Source organism: Recurvomyces mirabilis (genome assembly GCF_035927965.1).
Source record: "Recurvomyces mirabilis strain CCFEE 5264 chromosome Unknown scaffold_13, whole genome shotgun sequence".
NCBI classification, from domain to species: domain Eukaryota; kingdom Fungi; phylum Ascomycota; class Dothideomycetes; order Mycosphaerellales; family Teratosphaeriaceae; genus Recurvomyces; species Recurvomyces mirabilis.
Window position 1 is genome coordinate 398,314 of NW_027041947.1, and position 15,335 is coordinate 413,648.

The following is a 15,335-nucleotide window of genomic DNA, read 5'->3' on the forward strand; positions in this document are numbered from 1 at the left end:
AACTCTGTGGAATGCTGTCAGTCACACAAACGAAGGCATGTCGATCTCGTACCGCGGGAATAGGGAAACTCACTCAACCAGATTTCCGTCTGGATCACGGCAGTACACACTCCTTAATTTGCCAACAGCCCCCGTACGATCCACAACTTTGCCACCCTCGAGGACTTCGATACCTGCAGTATTGAAGGAGGACAGCACTTGGTCGATAGAGTGGTCGGTGATGAAGCAGAGGTCGCCCGAACCAGGTTGAACTTGGCTTGCTTTAGGCTCGAATTCCTTGCCTAGTTGATGGAGATTGAGCTTCTGGTTGCCGAAGAGGAGGGCGTGCCTAAAAGGCAGGTTGTCAGTCATGCGAGTGTACGGCGGAAGCTAGTCGTAGGAGAAGATAGACAGTGGCGGTCACGAAGGGTAAAGAGAGCCGGAAGGTTGATGACCATGTGACACGCATCAACGCTGCGAGATATTGCTTAAGATTGGCATACCTTTCTACTCCACCGCCGGTGAGCTTCTCGTGCTTCATGCCCAGTCGGCTTGTATAAAAGTCGACAGTCTTTGGGATATTTCGGCATGTGAGAACGACATGGTCGAGTGCTTTGACGGCAAATGAACCCATCACTAGATCGAGGACGGGTAACAGCACTTAAATGTAGTGGTGACGGAACAACAGCCAAAAGCTATGCCGAGCTCGGCGGATGGTCCAAGCTGAAGTTTTGACTTCACTTTTGGATTTTGCTACAGCTTTGACATGACTCGTAACACTATCTGTCGGTATAATTCATCCTCGCCATAACAGATACTCTCCTTGACAAGCCACCTCCCGTCACGATCTCTCAATCAGCCAGCGGATCGCCGGGACTTCTCCAACCCTCCAGCACTTGGGACTTCCACGATCACTGAAGCTATTGGCTGAAACAGCAACCAGAACCATGGCCGCCACAGAGCCAAACCCCGTCACGTTCTTCGACATCACCTTGGGTGGCGAGCCACTAGGTCGTATCAAAATGGAGCTCTTTGCCGATGTTGTGCCTCGAACCGCTGAGAACTTTCGTCAATACTGCACTGGCGAGACCAAGGATCATTTGGGCAAACCACAGGGCTATAAGGGGAGCAAGTTCCATCGAGTCATAAAGGAGTGAGTATCGCGAGTCATTTCGCGAACGCACTTCCAGCACGCTAATGTTTCTGCAAAGATTCATGATCCAAGGTGGCGACTTCTTGAATGGCAATGGCACAGGTTCGATAAGTATCTATGGCACGAAGTCATTCGCGGACGAGAACTTCAAACTACGACATGACACCGCTGGACTGCTTTCCATGGCCGTGAGTATCATGTTCTGGCGTCATACTCGAATCTTTGTTAATACTGATGATATGTAGAACTCAGGACCGAACACGAATGGCTCACAATTTTTCATCACGACTGTGCCAACACCTTTCCTCAACAACAAACACGTGGTATTCGGCAAGGTCATCGACGGCATGGATGTGGTCAAGAAGATCGAGAACGTCAGGACGAGGGATGAGAAGCCAACCCCTGATGTTGCAATAGCGCAGTGCGGCGAAATGTGATGAAGCTTGCCTAAACGCATCGTTTGGTCGTGTTGAACTTTAGCACGGTGTCCGGCGAAAGGGAGAACATCAAAGCCATCAGTAGTACTCGTGGGGTATCTGGAAAGTGACACTATTTACACACCACATCAACGTTGTTCATTCTCGTTCCACTCATACGATCAACTCAGACACTGTATGTGATCTTCTCGACGCCGGTATACCAGGCCGGACGACACTTGTACGCGGCACTCGTGTGGCCGGAGTCTGAGTATACGGGCCCAGGTAGCCGCTCGAACGTCAACAAGCCACCAACACTCTTATCGGTATTAGCAACAGCAATCTCCTCGCCTCCGTCTAGAAGCGCAACACCAGCCACTGACCCGACGAAGCGCAGGTCCTGCCGTTTGTTGAAAGTCTGCGGATCGTAGATGCTGATGATGTCGTCATTCTCAGCGACCACCAGAGCCCCATCGTCTGTAAAGTGCAGGGATCTAGGACAAGACATCATACTGGGCAATTTCTGTAGTGGTTGACTCCAGTTCCGAGCATCCCAAACCAGAGTCTTGCCATCTTGTGCACCACTAGCGACGTGAACACCGTTCGAGGACCAGGCGCACGCAAAGCCATGGTCGGTGTGACCACTCAACGTCACCAGAACCTCGCCACGCTCAGCATTCGTGATGTAGGCATCCCGGCAATCACCAACGATGGCACGCAAGCGTTTGTCTGGTGCTGTGGCCGAACAGTTGATCGCGCTAGGGTACACAAACTCGGAAGCAATTCGCAGAGTCTCGACGTCTAACAGTCGTACATGATGGTCGTTTGAGCAAAACACGGTCTGTGGTGTGCCTCGTCGTCCAGTCACTGTGTTTGCATGTGTCACAAGGCCGTTGTAGGCGTGCGTAACATGCCCGTCATGTATAGCCGCACCATGAGCGCCACCGACTTTGAGCAGAGCATATTCTCCGTTGAAGCCGCCCGCCACCATGAAGCTAGCTGTGCACGCTTCTTTGTATGCCGCGAGGCACATAACACGAAAGTCCGTAGGAAGGTTGGCAGCAGTGCCGCTCTCTACTGCTGGGTCTCTCATAGTCGGGCAAGCAAGTGAAGTTCTCATGACCTTGTTCCCGGTGGCATAAAAGACGTCGGCTCGACTGGTGGCGGCAAGGACATTGCGTAGCTGATAATGTGATGTTCGAGCGCGATGTTGCGGTGTAAACCCGCGGAAACGATATGCACTTGGCGCGTCTAGAACATGACTTGCAGGCCTACCACTACGTGCTAAGGCGACTGGACTCGAAGGGTGCATCTGTATCCTGGCGGCCAAAACATGCTGTCGATCTGGGCCAATCAGCTTCCAGCGTATGCCTTGCCAGTCCAGGTCATCAGAAGCAATATCATGGCGCGCCAGGTGTTCAGGAGGTCTGCGTAGCCGTAGTGATGGCTGAATACCGACCGTATGCGGGATAACATCTCTTCGAGTCACAGATCGTAATCGCCAGTGATCCAAGAAATCAGCAACATCGTACTCGCGTCGTGGATCGTCAACTGGCAGCCACTCTTCTACCTCCATATCAACAGGGTCAGCTGCCACAGATCGGTCATGCAACGAGTCTGGCTCCGAGACTTCCGGACCAGTGTTTCGTACTGCTGGTAGGAGACGCGACTCAGTCAGAGCTAGTATCACATCGGGTGTTAAGGTCAAAGGAGGTCGAGTTGATGTGGCCTCCAGTCCTGTGCGCACAGCCACGGGCTCTTCGGATCGCGTGAATGCTGCGGTCTCGAGGAGGAATCGAGGCACCTCATCGATGTCGAACCCATCGAGTGCGAAAAGTAGCCTTCGGCTGTCCTCTTCAACCCACAGTTCTTGTGTGTGAGGGCGTGGGTGAGCAGTGCCAAGTACTGTGCTTTCGCCTGGCTGTATTCTCGAAAGGACCGCTCGCTCCAGCGGTACAAAATGGTCATGATCTGTTCGCGCGATAGGTCCTGATCCAAGTTCAGCAGGTGGAGTAGCATCTTGCGATGCACGGTCGGAATCTGGCTGGGCTTCGGTGTCGCTGACGTTGCCTTGTATGGTGGTCACCTCCGCGTCTTCCTGGTCAAACAGGGGAACGCCACCGGAATCGTCTTCGTCCTCGTCTTCTGTAAGATCAGGTGTGGGCAAGCTAGCATCGCCTGAGAGTCCATGAAAGTTCCATGAATACTCGGGAAATAGCACAGAGATCTCGCTGGGACAGAAAGTGGGCTCGTCCAGTACGGCCATACAGGCGTGCGCTCGAAACCCGTCCATGGCTTCAGACTTCCGCTTCTTGCCCGAGAATGCTGAGTTGTGATAGTAGGGTGACCGCCGAGGTGGCGAATATGATATTTGAGGGCTGTTGAAGTAGAACATGCCGTCCATCGCGATTACTCATACCGATGTTGCGGTGCACAGCCGACGTGCAGCGTTCCTCGCGCTAGAATGCAGGGAGTCCACTGGCATCAGCTGTCAGAGGGTATGCTTGCGGTGCCAGATGATGTGCAGGAATCCAGAGCCAAGGAATGGAAGCTGAAAAGGCGAGCACAAGAGGTGTCAAAGATCTTCCTTCTAGTGGTCCGAACCGTAGTTTCAGCTCCTGGGCCACGGATAGCTGCAGATGCTGACTGGGATTCGAATGAGACGCGTGGTATGCGGACCCGAGCAGGCGAAGCGAGGCCGACTTCTACGGCAGATGTTCCATTGTTAGACTCCTAGTTGTGCGTCTGTCGACCACTGCAACACGGAAGGGTCACAGAAGCGTTGGCGCGCAAGGTATGAAAGTTGGTGGCAAGGGTAGGTGTTCTCGTGGTCAGGGTCTTCACATCGCCCCGCACGACGAGAATACCACGTGCCGTCAAGACGACACTGACACCCTGCGCTTCTGGTAGCGACCTGGGATGTTCGGCGACGTGCAGAGTGCAGAACAATAGTGGCAACGGCACTTCTATTGCGTACTGCACTCTGAGCTCAGCCAGCAATTTGCCCCTCGACTCAACGGTCGTGGCCCGCAGCGATCCTCCACCTTCTTTGACGTTTCGAGAGTGGGCGACCAGAGATGCAACACCGTCACCTTGTGTGACTGGAAGAATCCCACCCTGGCAGGCGTCCTCAGCGCCCGGTGAGCGATGGCGGCACGCAGGTTTTGTCCACGCGAGCTCCGTCACAAAGGGCGGACAGTGTCGATATGCGGAGAGCGAGAAAAGGTATCTTGAAAATTGCCCAGCTGTCCAAGCAAAAATTATGGCCCGACCAGGCAGAATGACCAGCGACTTACCGGTAAATTACGAGTGGATGCATCTCGCCCGATACGAAAAGCACAACATGCGCGAGCGGCTAGATTTAGCAGCCTGCAGCTGTCAACGAGGAGCCGGACTGGGGTTTGCAAGATTCTTCGACAGTTGCATTACTGGGACCAATGAGACGATCACGAGAGATGTTTCCTGCACTTGAGCCACTAACAAGGCAAATGCAAGCCGTGGCGGTATGCCAAGCGACTGTTACACAGCATTCAATGTTGGCCAAAGTCGCCGAATCAAGCCACTCACGTGAGCGCAGCATGGCGTCAATGCCGCCATACAGTCCAAGGTCAAGTTGTTGTAGACCTATACGCCGGCATGATTATAAGTCCTGAAACACATCAAGAAGCTAGAGGATCGAGCTGGCATGAGACCTGTCTAAGAGTATACCCAACGCAACTTATGCACAAGACCGACATTAAAATTTGTCTCGCCTCATCCAGCAAAGCTAGACTCCTGGAGAGTGACAGCTGCAACCAGATTGCATTGCGACCGATATGCCAATAGGTTAAATATTAAGAGGAAAGATATCACGAAACAATAAGCAACGACAGGAGCTCTGCTCTGGTACACTGGCGCTATTGACTGAATGTAGGATGTTGAGATCGCATGTGTCTTCTGAGATTGTCCTTCCGCAAAGCACGAGTACTTTCATCACGGGAATGCTTGCAACCCTGTACTGGACAAAAAAGGTTGATGGGGGAAGGCACAACCGCGGAATGTTTTGTATCACAGTGCCTGCGCAGGTCGTTTGCAAATTCGAAACCGTATTCGCAGCCTGCGTGCTCGCACTTGAATGGCCTGGTGTGCCGCTTGATGTGTTTACTGCGTTAGGTAAGCGGGACATCCAATATATATCTGCACTGGCAACCGTCTCGCTTACTTGAGAAGGTACTGCTTGGCAAATGTCTTGGAGCAGTAGTCACAGTGGTATTCGTCTCGTCCTACTTGGTCCTGCGATATGTGTCTATCGCCGAGCTCTGGTTCGTTGTTTTGTATTGGTGGATGGACGCTGGGTGATGGCTGCAACGAGGAGACATCGTGTGAGTTCGAGTCTAGATTACCGCGATGTGACAATGACTGATTTGTTGATGAGCTCGAGCTCTCCTGTCCAGCAGGATTCGCAACTGTCGGTAGACTCCACGGGACCGGTGGTAGTGGCCCTGGATTTTCGGGATTCAGCCAAGCTGGTTCGATAAGTCCTTGACAAAGTAGATGGTGTTGATGGCTTGGGCTGGTCGAATCTAACGAGGACTGTCCTGGAATCAGAGGTCTCTTCTTGCTGGTGAGGTCGTTCTACCGGACTTGCTTGGTGCAGGAAAAGCTGCGAGAACACGTCCAGGCAAAGTCAGTCAAGTCACAATCGAATCCGACGGAACAGAAAACAAATCGAATGAGTGTGGTGAGTCGTGCCACCAAGGCGACTGGAGAGAAAAGAAGACGTCCATCACAGGAATTCAATGGCTTCTTAATCGACCGCTGGACTTGCACCCCGCGAAAGCTGTCTGTGCGAGAAAAGCCGACGAGAGATTTCTCTGTGCTGTCATTGGATGTGCTGCCCATGGTAGGCCTCATATTCCCCCACTGCACCCATTCCGCATGAGAGACTGGTATTGTCATGGTCGATGCCTGGCCTGCATATTGCATCCGCTAGCACTGCCCAATCGTCTAGAAGCCACGAGACATGCCTGTCTGTGAAGACCAATCGGGTACTCGCTCATTCCAAGAAGCCCAGCATTTGCTTCTCCAGCACGGTAGGAGCTAAGGATACAGCTCATGGCCGCATGAGAATGTGCCTCTGTCAACACTGGAGAGAATGAGGCATATAAGCCTTGACGATCCCCAAAGGAACCTACTTTCCATCACAATCATCCGAAGTCGTTCACATCCAAAAAGCGGGCACGTTATCAGTCGGTATGGACATACTTCTGGTCGGCACGGTCGAGCTCTTGCGGACCTTCCTCGATAGCGTCAAAGCGTGTCCCAACGACCCACCCAGCTTCTACATCGATCTCGAAGGGGATGACCTTTGCCGACATGGCACGGTGTCCCTCATCACAATACTGGTCGTCCCGCATCATAAAGTCTACCTCATCGATGTCGCGACACTGGGCCGATCAGCCTTCGACACCTCGACAGCGGACGGAAACACGTTGCGCCAGCTTCTTGAATCTGACAGGATCGCGAAGGTCTTCTTCGACATACGCAACGACTCTGACGCTCTCTACAGTCTCTACGGCGTGAACGTGGCCGGCATTGAGGACATTCAATTGATGGAGCTGGCATCCCGGAACTTCTCCAAGCGCTGCGTCCATGGTCTGGCCAAATGCATCGAGAATGATGCTAAGGTGGACTATGAGACCCGCCGGAACTGGCGAAATGTGAAAGACAATGGCCGTCGGCTCTTCGACCCTGCTCGTGGTGGTAGCTACGCTGTCTTCGCAGAACGTCCCATGTCAACAGAGGTCCGCGACTACTGCGTCCAGGATGTCGCTCTGATGCCGAATCTTCGCGATGTGTACCGTGCCAAGCTGTGTGATGCTTGGTGGAGGAAGATCGAAGACGAGACCAGGGCTCGCATCCGTCTATCACAGAGCGTAGGCTACAATGGCAAAGGCCGACACATGGCTCTTGGTCCCAGCCACTGGATAGGCTGGTCTCCGAGTATCTCTCAACGTAGCGAACGCACACTCTTGGAGCGGCCAGTCCCAGCAAGCGACCACAAGGAAGATCCAACTCCAAAGGCTTCAGAGCAGCAAGCCACAGACACATCACCAACACTGAATTCAGGTCAAGCGAATCCTGAGACTGAAGATGCGTCCCTCGGACCAGACGGTCGCGCCTTGCAGCAGTTGTCTCTGCTTCGGTCTCACGATGTTGATGACGATTCTGAAAACGGCAGCAATGGAGATCGGTACGGCACTTCATATCATGGTGGAGGGTTACACTACCACAACAGCAATGAAGACGATGATCAATACAAGGACCTCACAGCCTGCGACTCCGAATGTGGCTACTGCGGGCAGTGTCCGTACTGACATTCTCTGCTCCCGAATATTTGCGACGAAGCTCCTTGGCAGCTATGAGAGCCGATTCAACACGGTTCGGGGAGCTCGTATGTATGGTCGTCTAAAGTTGGATCATGTAGCAACCTCCAAAAACAGTTCATATAATCGTATCAGAGCTCTACAGTGTAATGTCGTATCACATGATCAGACTTCAGAACCCAATACCAGGATAAGGACTCCTCGCCACAGTAGCATCGAACACATCCGACCTAGCGAACAAAATCAGTCAAAGCCGCACCATCTACCAATGAAATCGAGGACGCAAGGAACATACCCAACACTAAGCACCTTCAGCATACTCTTCTGCTCCTGTTGTCGTGATCTATCATCTTCAGCCTCTTCGTTGCCGACTACACCATTCGCGCTGCCGTCGCCCTTGACTTTCTCCTTGACCCATTTGCCAACAGCTTTGATGGGATTCGTTGCTCGCTTTTCGTAAGACTTGCTTGAAGGCGATGTGGCCACCGAGCTACGACGGTCGTCACTTGTATTGGACTTGCTGATGTGTAGAGGTGAGGCCTGTGGGAGGGTCATGTTGGGTGCGAACGCTGACATTATGGTTATTGCTGTGAGAAGCAGTACCAGATCGTTCGTGGAACAATTTCTTGTGGTGAGTATAGCGTGGAGCGGTAGTTGATCACCTATGACAGTACCGGGGGTGGCTGGCTACATGAAGTACAGCACAATGATATCTCAATACAATGGAAGGCAGAGTTCAAAAGGCATTGCAAGCATAACACAGTATATCTATGCTGAAGGGCGGCGCAATGCCAGCGTGCTCGATGGTCGTCACTACGGCCCCTCTCCGAGCTATGTGTAACACATGGCACGCCTGACAGATCATCGTGCCAACCGACAAGGTCACAACATCTGTATGGCCTGAGAGAATTGCAGCCAACTCCTCTCATGCTGACTTCGGTAGTGATCGGCATCAGGGCTTGCTGACGAAGACCGCGTGGCTTGAACCCTGCGGCAGCCGTGCAGCCCGAACGTCCGCTAGTCTGAGTGGTTGCTTTCAACGACTCGACAGATGATCACATCCTCCTCCGTCCTTGGCTGCGCCTGCTCGCTCCCTAGAGCTTCAGCCTTGGCTTTTGTTGCTCTCTTGCTTGTCTGACCAGTGGCACATTGTCGCTGTGCATGCCATTTCCATGTCTGAAGCTGCCCTTGAGCACTGATATTGGTCTCGTGTTCTTCGGCGAATGCTGCGTTTCAAGACGAGAACTGCGTGCTTGGATGCGAGATATTTCGAATATTGTTGCTTGATGCTTCCAGGGATTCGAGGAATTACGTCTGCGTGGCTTTTTGGCTGTATGGCGAACCTTGATCCGACAACCTTAGAGGTCTCGCTTGCGGCCATGGAAGCGGCCCAGCTCTGCCAACGACACTCTGTGGCCCGATGCTTGGACGCCTAATGGCCATGGAGACTAAAGCGATTCGTATAATATCCGAGTCGACGTCATCTGTGTTGCAACAAATGTGCCAACGCATGGGACATGTGGGCGCTCTCATGGCTTCCACTCAGACATGTGGAACCAGAGACAAGGCCGGATTGGGAAGTCGCTGGAACAGCTGCACTTGATGTGCTGTCGACTATTTGAACGGCGCATTGTTGAGAACCATCTCATGTTCGAGCGCTTAGTCATCGTCGTCTTGACGCTGGTCTTCGCCATTGGGACGTAAGATTGAGCTGGTACGTCGCTGCTGCCGCGAATATGTCGAAGGTGGGCGGGGCTTTGTTCACGAAGACGATGTAGGGTCGTGGACACTTATAGTGGTCATCTTGACGGCCATAGCTTTGTCCGTGAATCCTGGGCATAACCTGGCATGATCACCCTGAAGCAACCGTGCTTTCAAAGCCGGTAATTTGCCTTATCGCAATCCTGCTTTCCTGAAACAAATACGTGCACTTGTCAGCGACTCGGACATCGTGTTGCGGTAAGGCGAGTCATGTTCTGTTGCCAAGCTGTCATAACCATGTAAGTTCACAGGGTCCTAGCCTATAGGGAGTAACGTCGCAAGTTCGGCTTGTCCCTGAATCTTTGCGGGTGAATGCTCGGGCCGGTGTAGAATCAAGGTATGGCTGCTGCGCCCAAACCGCAGTATATCAGCTGAGTGTCTCAATGTGGAAAAGATGTTAAGAAGTAGGCGCCGCTATTTCCTTTGTAGTGTGGCAAATCAGTGCACCAGTGCGCCTGCCAGCCCGCTGTATGGGTATCTCTTAGACTGGATATGCTGAACCAGTGCACCCAGTTCTTGCGCCGTTGCTGTGCCCATGAATTGACCACTGTCCCATCGCCAAGTCTTCTCGATCGGCAAGTCAAATGCCTCTTATGTCCTCAGCCTTCGACTTCCTTGCTCCTGTCCCTCAGGAATTCCGACAGCCATAGAAGTGGCTTGTCTGGCTCATGCATGGCGATGTACTTCATGCCTTCGAGTAAGTGCGGTGTGAGATGTTGGTTGAGGAATTGTCGAGTTGGTCCTCCGTGAGCTACTGGTTGAGCCGGTCGCGCAGGAGGCATCGAGTTTGTTCGGGTTGACGCTGCGGGGGGAGTGGGAGCTGCGAGGGTCTGCTCCGGTGGAATGACAGCTGGGAGGTTCGAGATGGGTTGCGGAGGCGGTTGCGCATTCGTGGCATCCGGGAGGGCCTGCATGCTGGTCTGCGTTTGGGTTAGTAGATCACTGTGAAGGGTGAAAGCAGACTGTATACCTCGTTTGCGGATTCCATCTTCATCTCCACATCAGCACCATTAGCAGAGCTGCCATTGGCAAGAGACTCAGCCATGATGAGGGAGAGGCTGCGCTGCAATGGCGACGTAAAGAAATGTTAATCGTGAAGAGCGCGCACGTGAATCGCGTCTAAACAAAAGTGCCAAGACCCCTCCTCGGGCTCGACGTCACCTCACGATACACCTAAGCACAACTTCACCTTTGATATACCCCTGAGTACATAGACAGGAACGTGACGATCAAGCCTTGCAGTTGAATGTACGGGAGGATCTTCCATGCTTGCACCACATCACTGGCCTCGTCCTCTGCTCCCCAACAATGCACTCGGGATTTGGATGCCAGCATCTCCTCAAGCGCAACCCAAATAACATATGTCAGTGAGCAAAGACAAGGTCTGTACCTCACAATCATCTCCAGATCGTTCGGCAGCCATGTACAGTATGCTAGTAGAGAACGACCAATGTTACTACCGAGCTTTGAGCGCCACAGACAACAGAGATTGTAGCTAAACAGCATCAAGCACCACAACATATCCATCTGTGTACTTGGGGTCCCACCTTTGCTACCAGGTTGGTATGAAAACAGGAGCCCACTTCGCAGACTGCATCGACACGAGGCTAGGCCTATCCAATGGTATGTGATGCTAGAGAGATGTGCGTGCCGCCCTGTTTTTGATCAACACATGCTATTCTTCATCCTCGACAGCAATATCTTATGACCTATGAGAAACCATACAATCGCCGACAAGATTCCCATCGATCTGGCACACTCGCGATCGTGGTAGGCCGACAGGCCTACCAACGGCTCAGTCATGTGATATCAAAGGTTCACTTGCCCTTCTCGGACTGCATGGTACCTTCGCTTACGTAGTGGCGTACTCTCTCACATATGTGCGACCTTCGATGCTCTTTACAAGGGCTTAAGTGCCCACCACCTTCACCCTTCGACCTCGAGCCCTCCACGGCATTGCCATCCTCAAGGATCGTGACTCACAACTTGATTCATCGAGGTCGGTAGATGATATATATCTGCCTGTACGATATGCTCATACTGACAGACTATAGTGGATCACTGTCCTCTTCGCGCTTCAACAAGCCGCCTCTCTGAATCGTCTCACACTATGCCACCCAAAGGCAGCAAGGTAAGGCTGGGATCTTATCGAGGTCGTTCTCAGCTTGCTGATATGTCCTGTAGAAGTTGAAGGCAGAGGCTTCACCAGAGCCGGCGCCCAAGACGCCAACTAAAGCGTCGAAAGCTGCTCCCAAGGACATACCTACCAAGCAAACACCCAGCAAGAAGCCAAAGGAACCTACCGTCTTCACGAAAGTTCCAAAAGAGACGACCACCACTGGTGTCATCCCCATCGACGTTCAGCTCGAGGGCTCTTCTCAGCAAGCTCTGCAGACCAAGACTGGTGGCTATCGCGTTGGCCTAAAGCTCGACTCGAGCATTGCCTTCTCGGTTAGCAAGACTGTGAGTTCTCTCCTATTCGCCCCCAGTAGTATCGGCCTCTGAAGAGTAAGTATGACGGCTGACGACTGCGCAAGTACATGATCAATGGCGGAGATCTCGACGGCTGTCAGGTCATCCTGCTCAAGCCCGCCAAACCCTTCAAGTTCCTCGAACTTCCCAAAGAAGCTCGGAAGCGCGTCTACATGTTCTACTTCGCTCAACGTGGTGTCATCAACGAACCCATCGTCCTCGATGCGAAGCGTACGAACAAAGACGTCTACTCCAAGACCTACGCCGACGGCAGCAAGAACCGTGTCGGACTCTTGGCAGTCAACAAAGAAGTATCCCGCAAATCCACTACTTCAGCATGCGCAAACACTGATAATCCTCCAGGTCTACGACGAAGCCATCCAAGTCTTCTACGCCCACACTCTCCGCCTCGAATCCACCACCACTCTCCTCGACTTCATGGGCCAGATCCCAACGAACATCAAACCTTACCTCAAGTCTCTCACAATCAAGAACTACATCAAAACCTCGTCCCGGAATAGCATGCACTTCCTAGCCGAAGCCAAGAACCTCACTCGCCTGCACTTCGAAGCCGGCGTCTTCGGTGAAGGCGACCCAGTCAAAGCGGCCAAGCAGTTCTACGCCGACGCTTACAAGTTCCTCGAGGCCATCGGGGCGGGGAAGGGGGATAAGACGGCGGGGGTGGATGTGTTGAGTTTTGGCAAGGAGGCGTTGCAGTCCAAGGATGACAAGAAGAATCTGAAGCCGTGGAGTGACGTCTTGGTGGAGGAGTTCAAGGAGAATCTGAGGTTGAAGGTGAAGTGAGTGTTTCAATTTTCTCTCTTTTTCTCTGAGCACAATGGGCGCCAGATGACTGATATTGATCACCCCAGGTGATCTGAGATCTTGACAGCTCGTTGGCTTACAACTTGCTCAGGGGCTTGGACTTTTCCCCGTGGGTCTGCATTTGCGGGTCCAACAAGCCCGCGCATACTTGCGTGGAAGAGATGCAGCGTGGTCCCGGCGGATGGTGAGCTGTCAACGGACAGCAAGCAACGGCTTCTACGACCTAAGCGCCGCCTCACGCGCGTCCATGAATGATGACAGCATATTAACCTTAACGATCTGTGACTGAATTGACATAGTACAGGGAGATTTGCGGAAAGCTGATTTCTTGCCTTTGTGTACACATTCACTCACTACCTACACCCGCTTGAACGCTTCGTGAAACCCTATGCGCCACACGCTAAGTACCCAGATATACGAACAAGAGACTACGAATTAAAAGCTGCTCGCTGGAAACTCTCAACACTGATATCGCCAGGCTTCCCTTCCACTGTCGGCGGCGTCTTCGCCTTGACTTGCGCCTTCTCCTTTTCCGTGATAGTCATGCTATTCGCCCTGCTGCCGCCACTGGTCATGCTTCCGGTCATTGTGTTCACTCGTGAATGACCAGGGCTTGACACATTGCTCTTAGCCGCGATCTGCGCTTGCTGCGGCCTTCGCGCAATGGTCTCCAGGTATGTAGATGGTAGATATCCCATCTGGCCGTTGCGAGCGCGACATCGCCACCAATCGCTCGCTTGGCCCATTGGATCTGTCTTGGATAAGACCGCAACGAGATCGCCTTTCTTCACTTCTAGGTCAATGCTTTCGGTGAACTGCTGTCCGGGTTGTTGCTGGGGTGTGTAATCGTACATGACCTTGCAGAAATCGAGTTTGCTTGGGTCGAGTGGCTGCTGACCATCTGTTCCATGAGGTGACATGGCGAGCTGTCGTTGTTGTTCGGCTTCTTGTGATGCGGCGAGTGCTCGTATGAGTTTACTCATGAGATATGGTAAACCAAATACAGCCACGATGAAGAAGATGAACGGCTTCCGGCTTGGTTTTGGTTGTGCTGCTGCACCATCTGGTGGTGCACCGCCACTGAAAGCGGCAAAGTTCGCTGGTGTAAGTTCCTTGCTGGATGCAGGTGGAGGCCGGCCTGTGAGCTTCGCAATCGCTGTTCGTATCCACCTCATAACGGTGAAGATACCCAGTATACTGCCCAGCGTCTGCTTCAAGGTCGAGAACTGATCTGCCACGCTTACCATAGCAAAGAAGCTGGAATGCGTGGCCATATACGTGCTCTCCAACATCTGTGCAAAGCCACCGAAAGCTCCCACGATACTCTCAATCATCTGGAAAGTGGCTTGTGTGCTCTGTGTCATGGACTGAGTCATGCTCGGCTGCTCTTGTCCGTACATGCCCGGTTGCCCGTATCCTCCCATGCCATATCCACCACCCATCCCGCCATATGGGGAGCCGTACATGCCGCCTCCTCCCATCCCGCCGAAACTCCCATAGCCACCTCCACCAAACCTGCTGTAGGGAGAGCTATAGGACGAGCCCATGCCGCCATATGGGGATGAGTAGGGTGATGCCCGATTGAGTGGTGAAGAGTATGCTGAGGCATTGCGCGTGGCAAGCTGATTGAGGGAGTCGGGTCGTGTAGGTATTGATGGCGCGGCGGCTGATTCGATGGCGCTCGTGGTGGCTGTAGTTACCGGTGTGGATATTGGTATGGCTGCTGCTTGTTCGTTAGCGATATTGTCGTCCGAGCGCATCTCATCGTCGCTGACCTGATCCGCTCCTCGCCGTCTCCCAAGGCTTCGGCGGCGAGGCCATTTTGATGGCACGTGAGGTGAATGGGGTGAACGCTAGGCCGGACCTCTACGCTGGTGCCCACCGGCTCTCGGGTCTACTCCTTGCGATTTGCGTAAGACTGGCAGCGCGCTCACGTCTTCGGTATCGTTAAAGTCCTCCAAACGTCATATCCACTTCTTACGGTAGGTGAATAGTATCTGCTCGTGCTTCCAGTGTTGCGCGACTGTTTGCTCACTCAATCCAGTCAACAAACGTATGCGATAGTAAGGTCAGCCGGTCAGTAGGAACTCGATATCTCAGCTTGCTACTGTCATAATAGTGCAATAGACTTTGCGATGTTCAGCCATCTCGGCGGCGTTTTGCGTTGCCTCGGCTCAAGATTCACGAAGGCGACAGGACTCAACAACTATCACATGTCGCTATGCTCTGCTAGTATGTCTGCGTCCGATAGCAATCTAGCATCAAGATGCCGACAGACATAGCGTGTCACAGCGAAGTCCACTAATATGATACCGAGTGTCTCCAGACCGCTCACGATATGCCTTTGCCACCAATCTACTGCAG

General features: G+C 52.9%; 8 protein-coding genes across 8 annotated transcripts; 3 read left to right on the forward strand and 5 right to left on the reverse strand.

The window, feature by feature from the left end:
* Positions 1-69: 69 nt before the first annotated feature.
* LTS14_005478 (uncharacterized protein) lies at positions 70-613 on the reverse strand (the record flags this gene model as incomplete). The annotated part of the gene is made up of 2 exons (XM_064838176.1): positions 70-328; positions 483-613. The coding sequence occupies 2 exons, from the start codon at positions 611-613 to the stop codon at positions 70-72; spliced, it is 390 nt and encodes a 129-aa protein (XP_064694261.1).
* Positions 614-926: 313 nt separating this feature from the next.
* CYP3 (Peptidyl-prolyl cis-trans isomerase H) lies at positions 927-1,569 on the forward strand (the record flags this gene model as incomplete). The annotated part of the gene is made up of 3 exons (XM_064838177.1): positions 927-1,132; positions 1,191-1,320; positions 1,378-1,569. The coding sequence occupies 3 exons, from the start codon at positions 927-929 to the stop codon at positions 1,567-1,569; spliced, it is 528 nt and encodes a 175-aa protein (XP_064694262.1).
* Positions 1,570-1,735: 166 nt separating this feature from the next.
* On the reverse strand, positions 1,736-3,952 carry LTS14_005480 (uncharacterized protein; the record flags this gene model as incomplete). Its single annotated transcript, XM_064838178.1, has 1 exon — positions 1,736-3,952. The coding sequence occupies one exon, from the start codon at positions 3,950-3,952 to the stop codon at positions 1,736-1,738; it is 2,217 nt and encodes a 738-aa protein (XP_064694263.1).
* A 2,830-nt stretch (positions 3,953-6,782) lies between these two features.
* LTS14_005481 (uncharacterized protein) lies at positions 6,783-7,999 on the forward strand (the record flags this gene model as incomplete). Its single annotated transcript, XM_064838179.1, has 2 exons — positions 6,783-7,893; positions 7,947-7,999. 2 exons carry the CDS (start codon positions 6,783-6,785, stop codon positions 7,997-7,999), a joined length of 1,164 nt encoding a protein of 387 aa, XP_064694264.1.
* An 86-nt stretch (positions 8,000-8,085) lies between these two features.
* Positions 8,086-8,489, reverse strand: LTS14_005482 (uncharacterized protein; the record flags this gene model as incomplete). Its single annotated transcript, XM_064838180.1, has 2 exons — positions 8,086-8,143; positions 8,209-8,489. 2 exons carry the CDS (start codon positions 8,487-8,489, stop codon positions 8,086-8,088), a joined length of 339 nt encoding a protein of 112 aa, XP_064694265.1.
* A 1,784-nt stretch (positions 8,490-10,273) lies between these two features.
* LTS14_005483 (uncharacterized protein) lies at positions 10,274-10,719 on the reverse strand (the record flags this gene model as incomplete). Its single annotated transcript, XM_064838181.1, has 2 exons — positions 10,274-10,594; positions 10,645-10,719. 2 exons carry the CDS (start codon positions 10,717-10,719, stop codon positions 10,274-10,276), a joined length of 396 nt encoding a protein of 131 aa, XP_064694266.1.
* Positions 10,720-11,784: 1,065 nt separating this feature from the next.
* Positions 11,785-12,950, forward strand: LTS14_005484 (uncharacterized protein; the record flags this gene model as incomplete). Its single annotated transcript, XM_064838182.1, has 4 exons — positions 11,785-11,805; positions 11,859-12,137; positions 12,212-12,457; positions 12,510-12,950. 4 exons carry the CDS (start codon positions 11,785-11,787, stop codon positions 12,948-12,950), a joined length of 987 nt encoding a protein of 328 aa, XP_064694267.1.
* A 449-nt stretch (positions 12,951-13,399) lies between these two features.
* On the reverse strand, positions 13,400-14,792 carry PEX13 (Peroxisomal membrane protein PAS20; the record flags this gene model as incomplete). The annotated part of the gene is made up of 2 exons (XM_064838183.1): positions 13,400-14,694; positions 14,747-14,792. 2 exons carry the CDS (start codon positions 14,790-14,792, stop codon positions 13,400-13,402), a joined length of 1,341 nt encoding a protein of 446 aa, XP_064694268.1.
* Between the last annotated feature and the right edge of the window lie 543 nt (positions 14,793-15,335).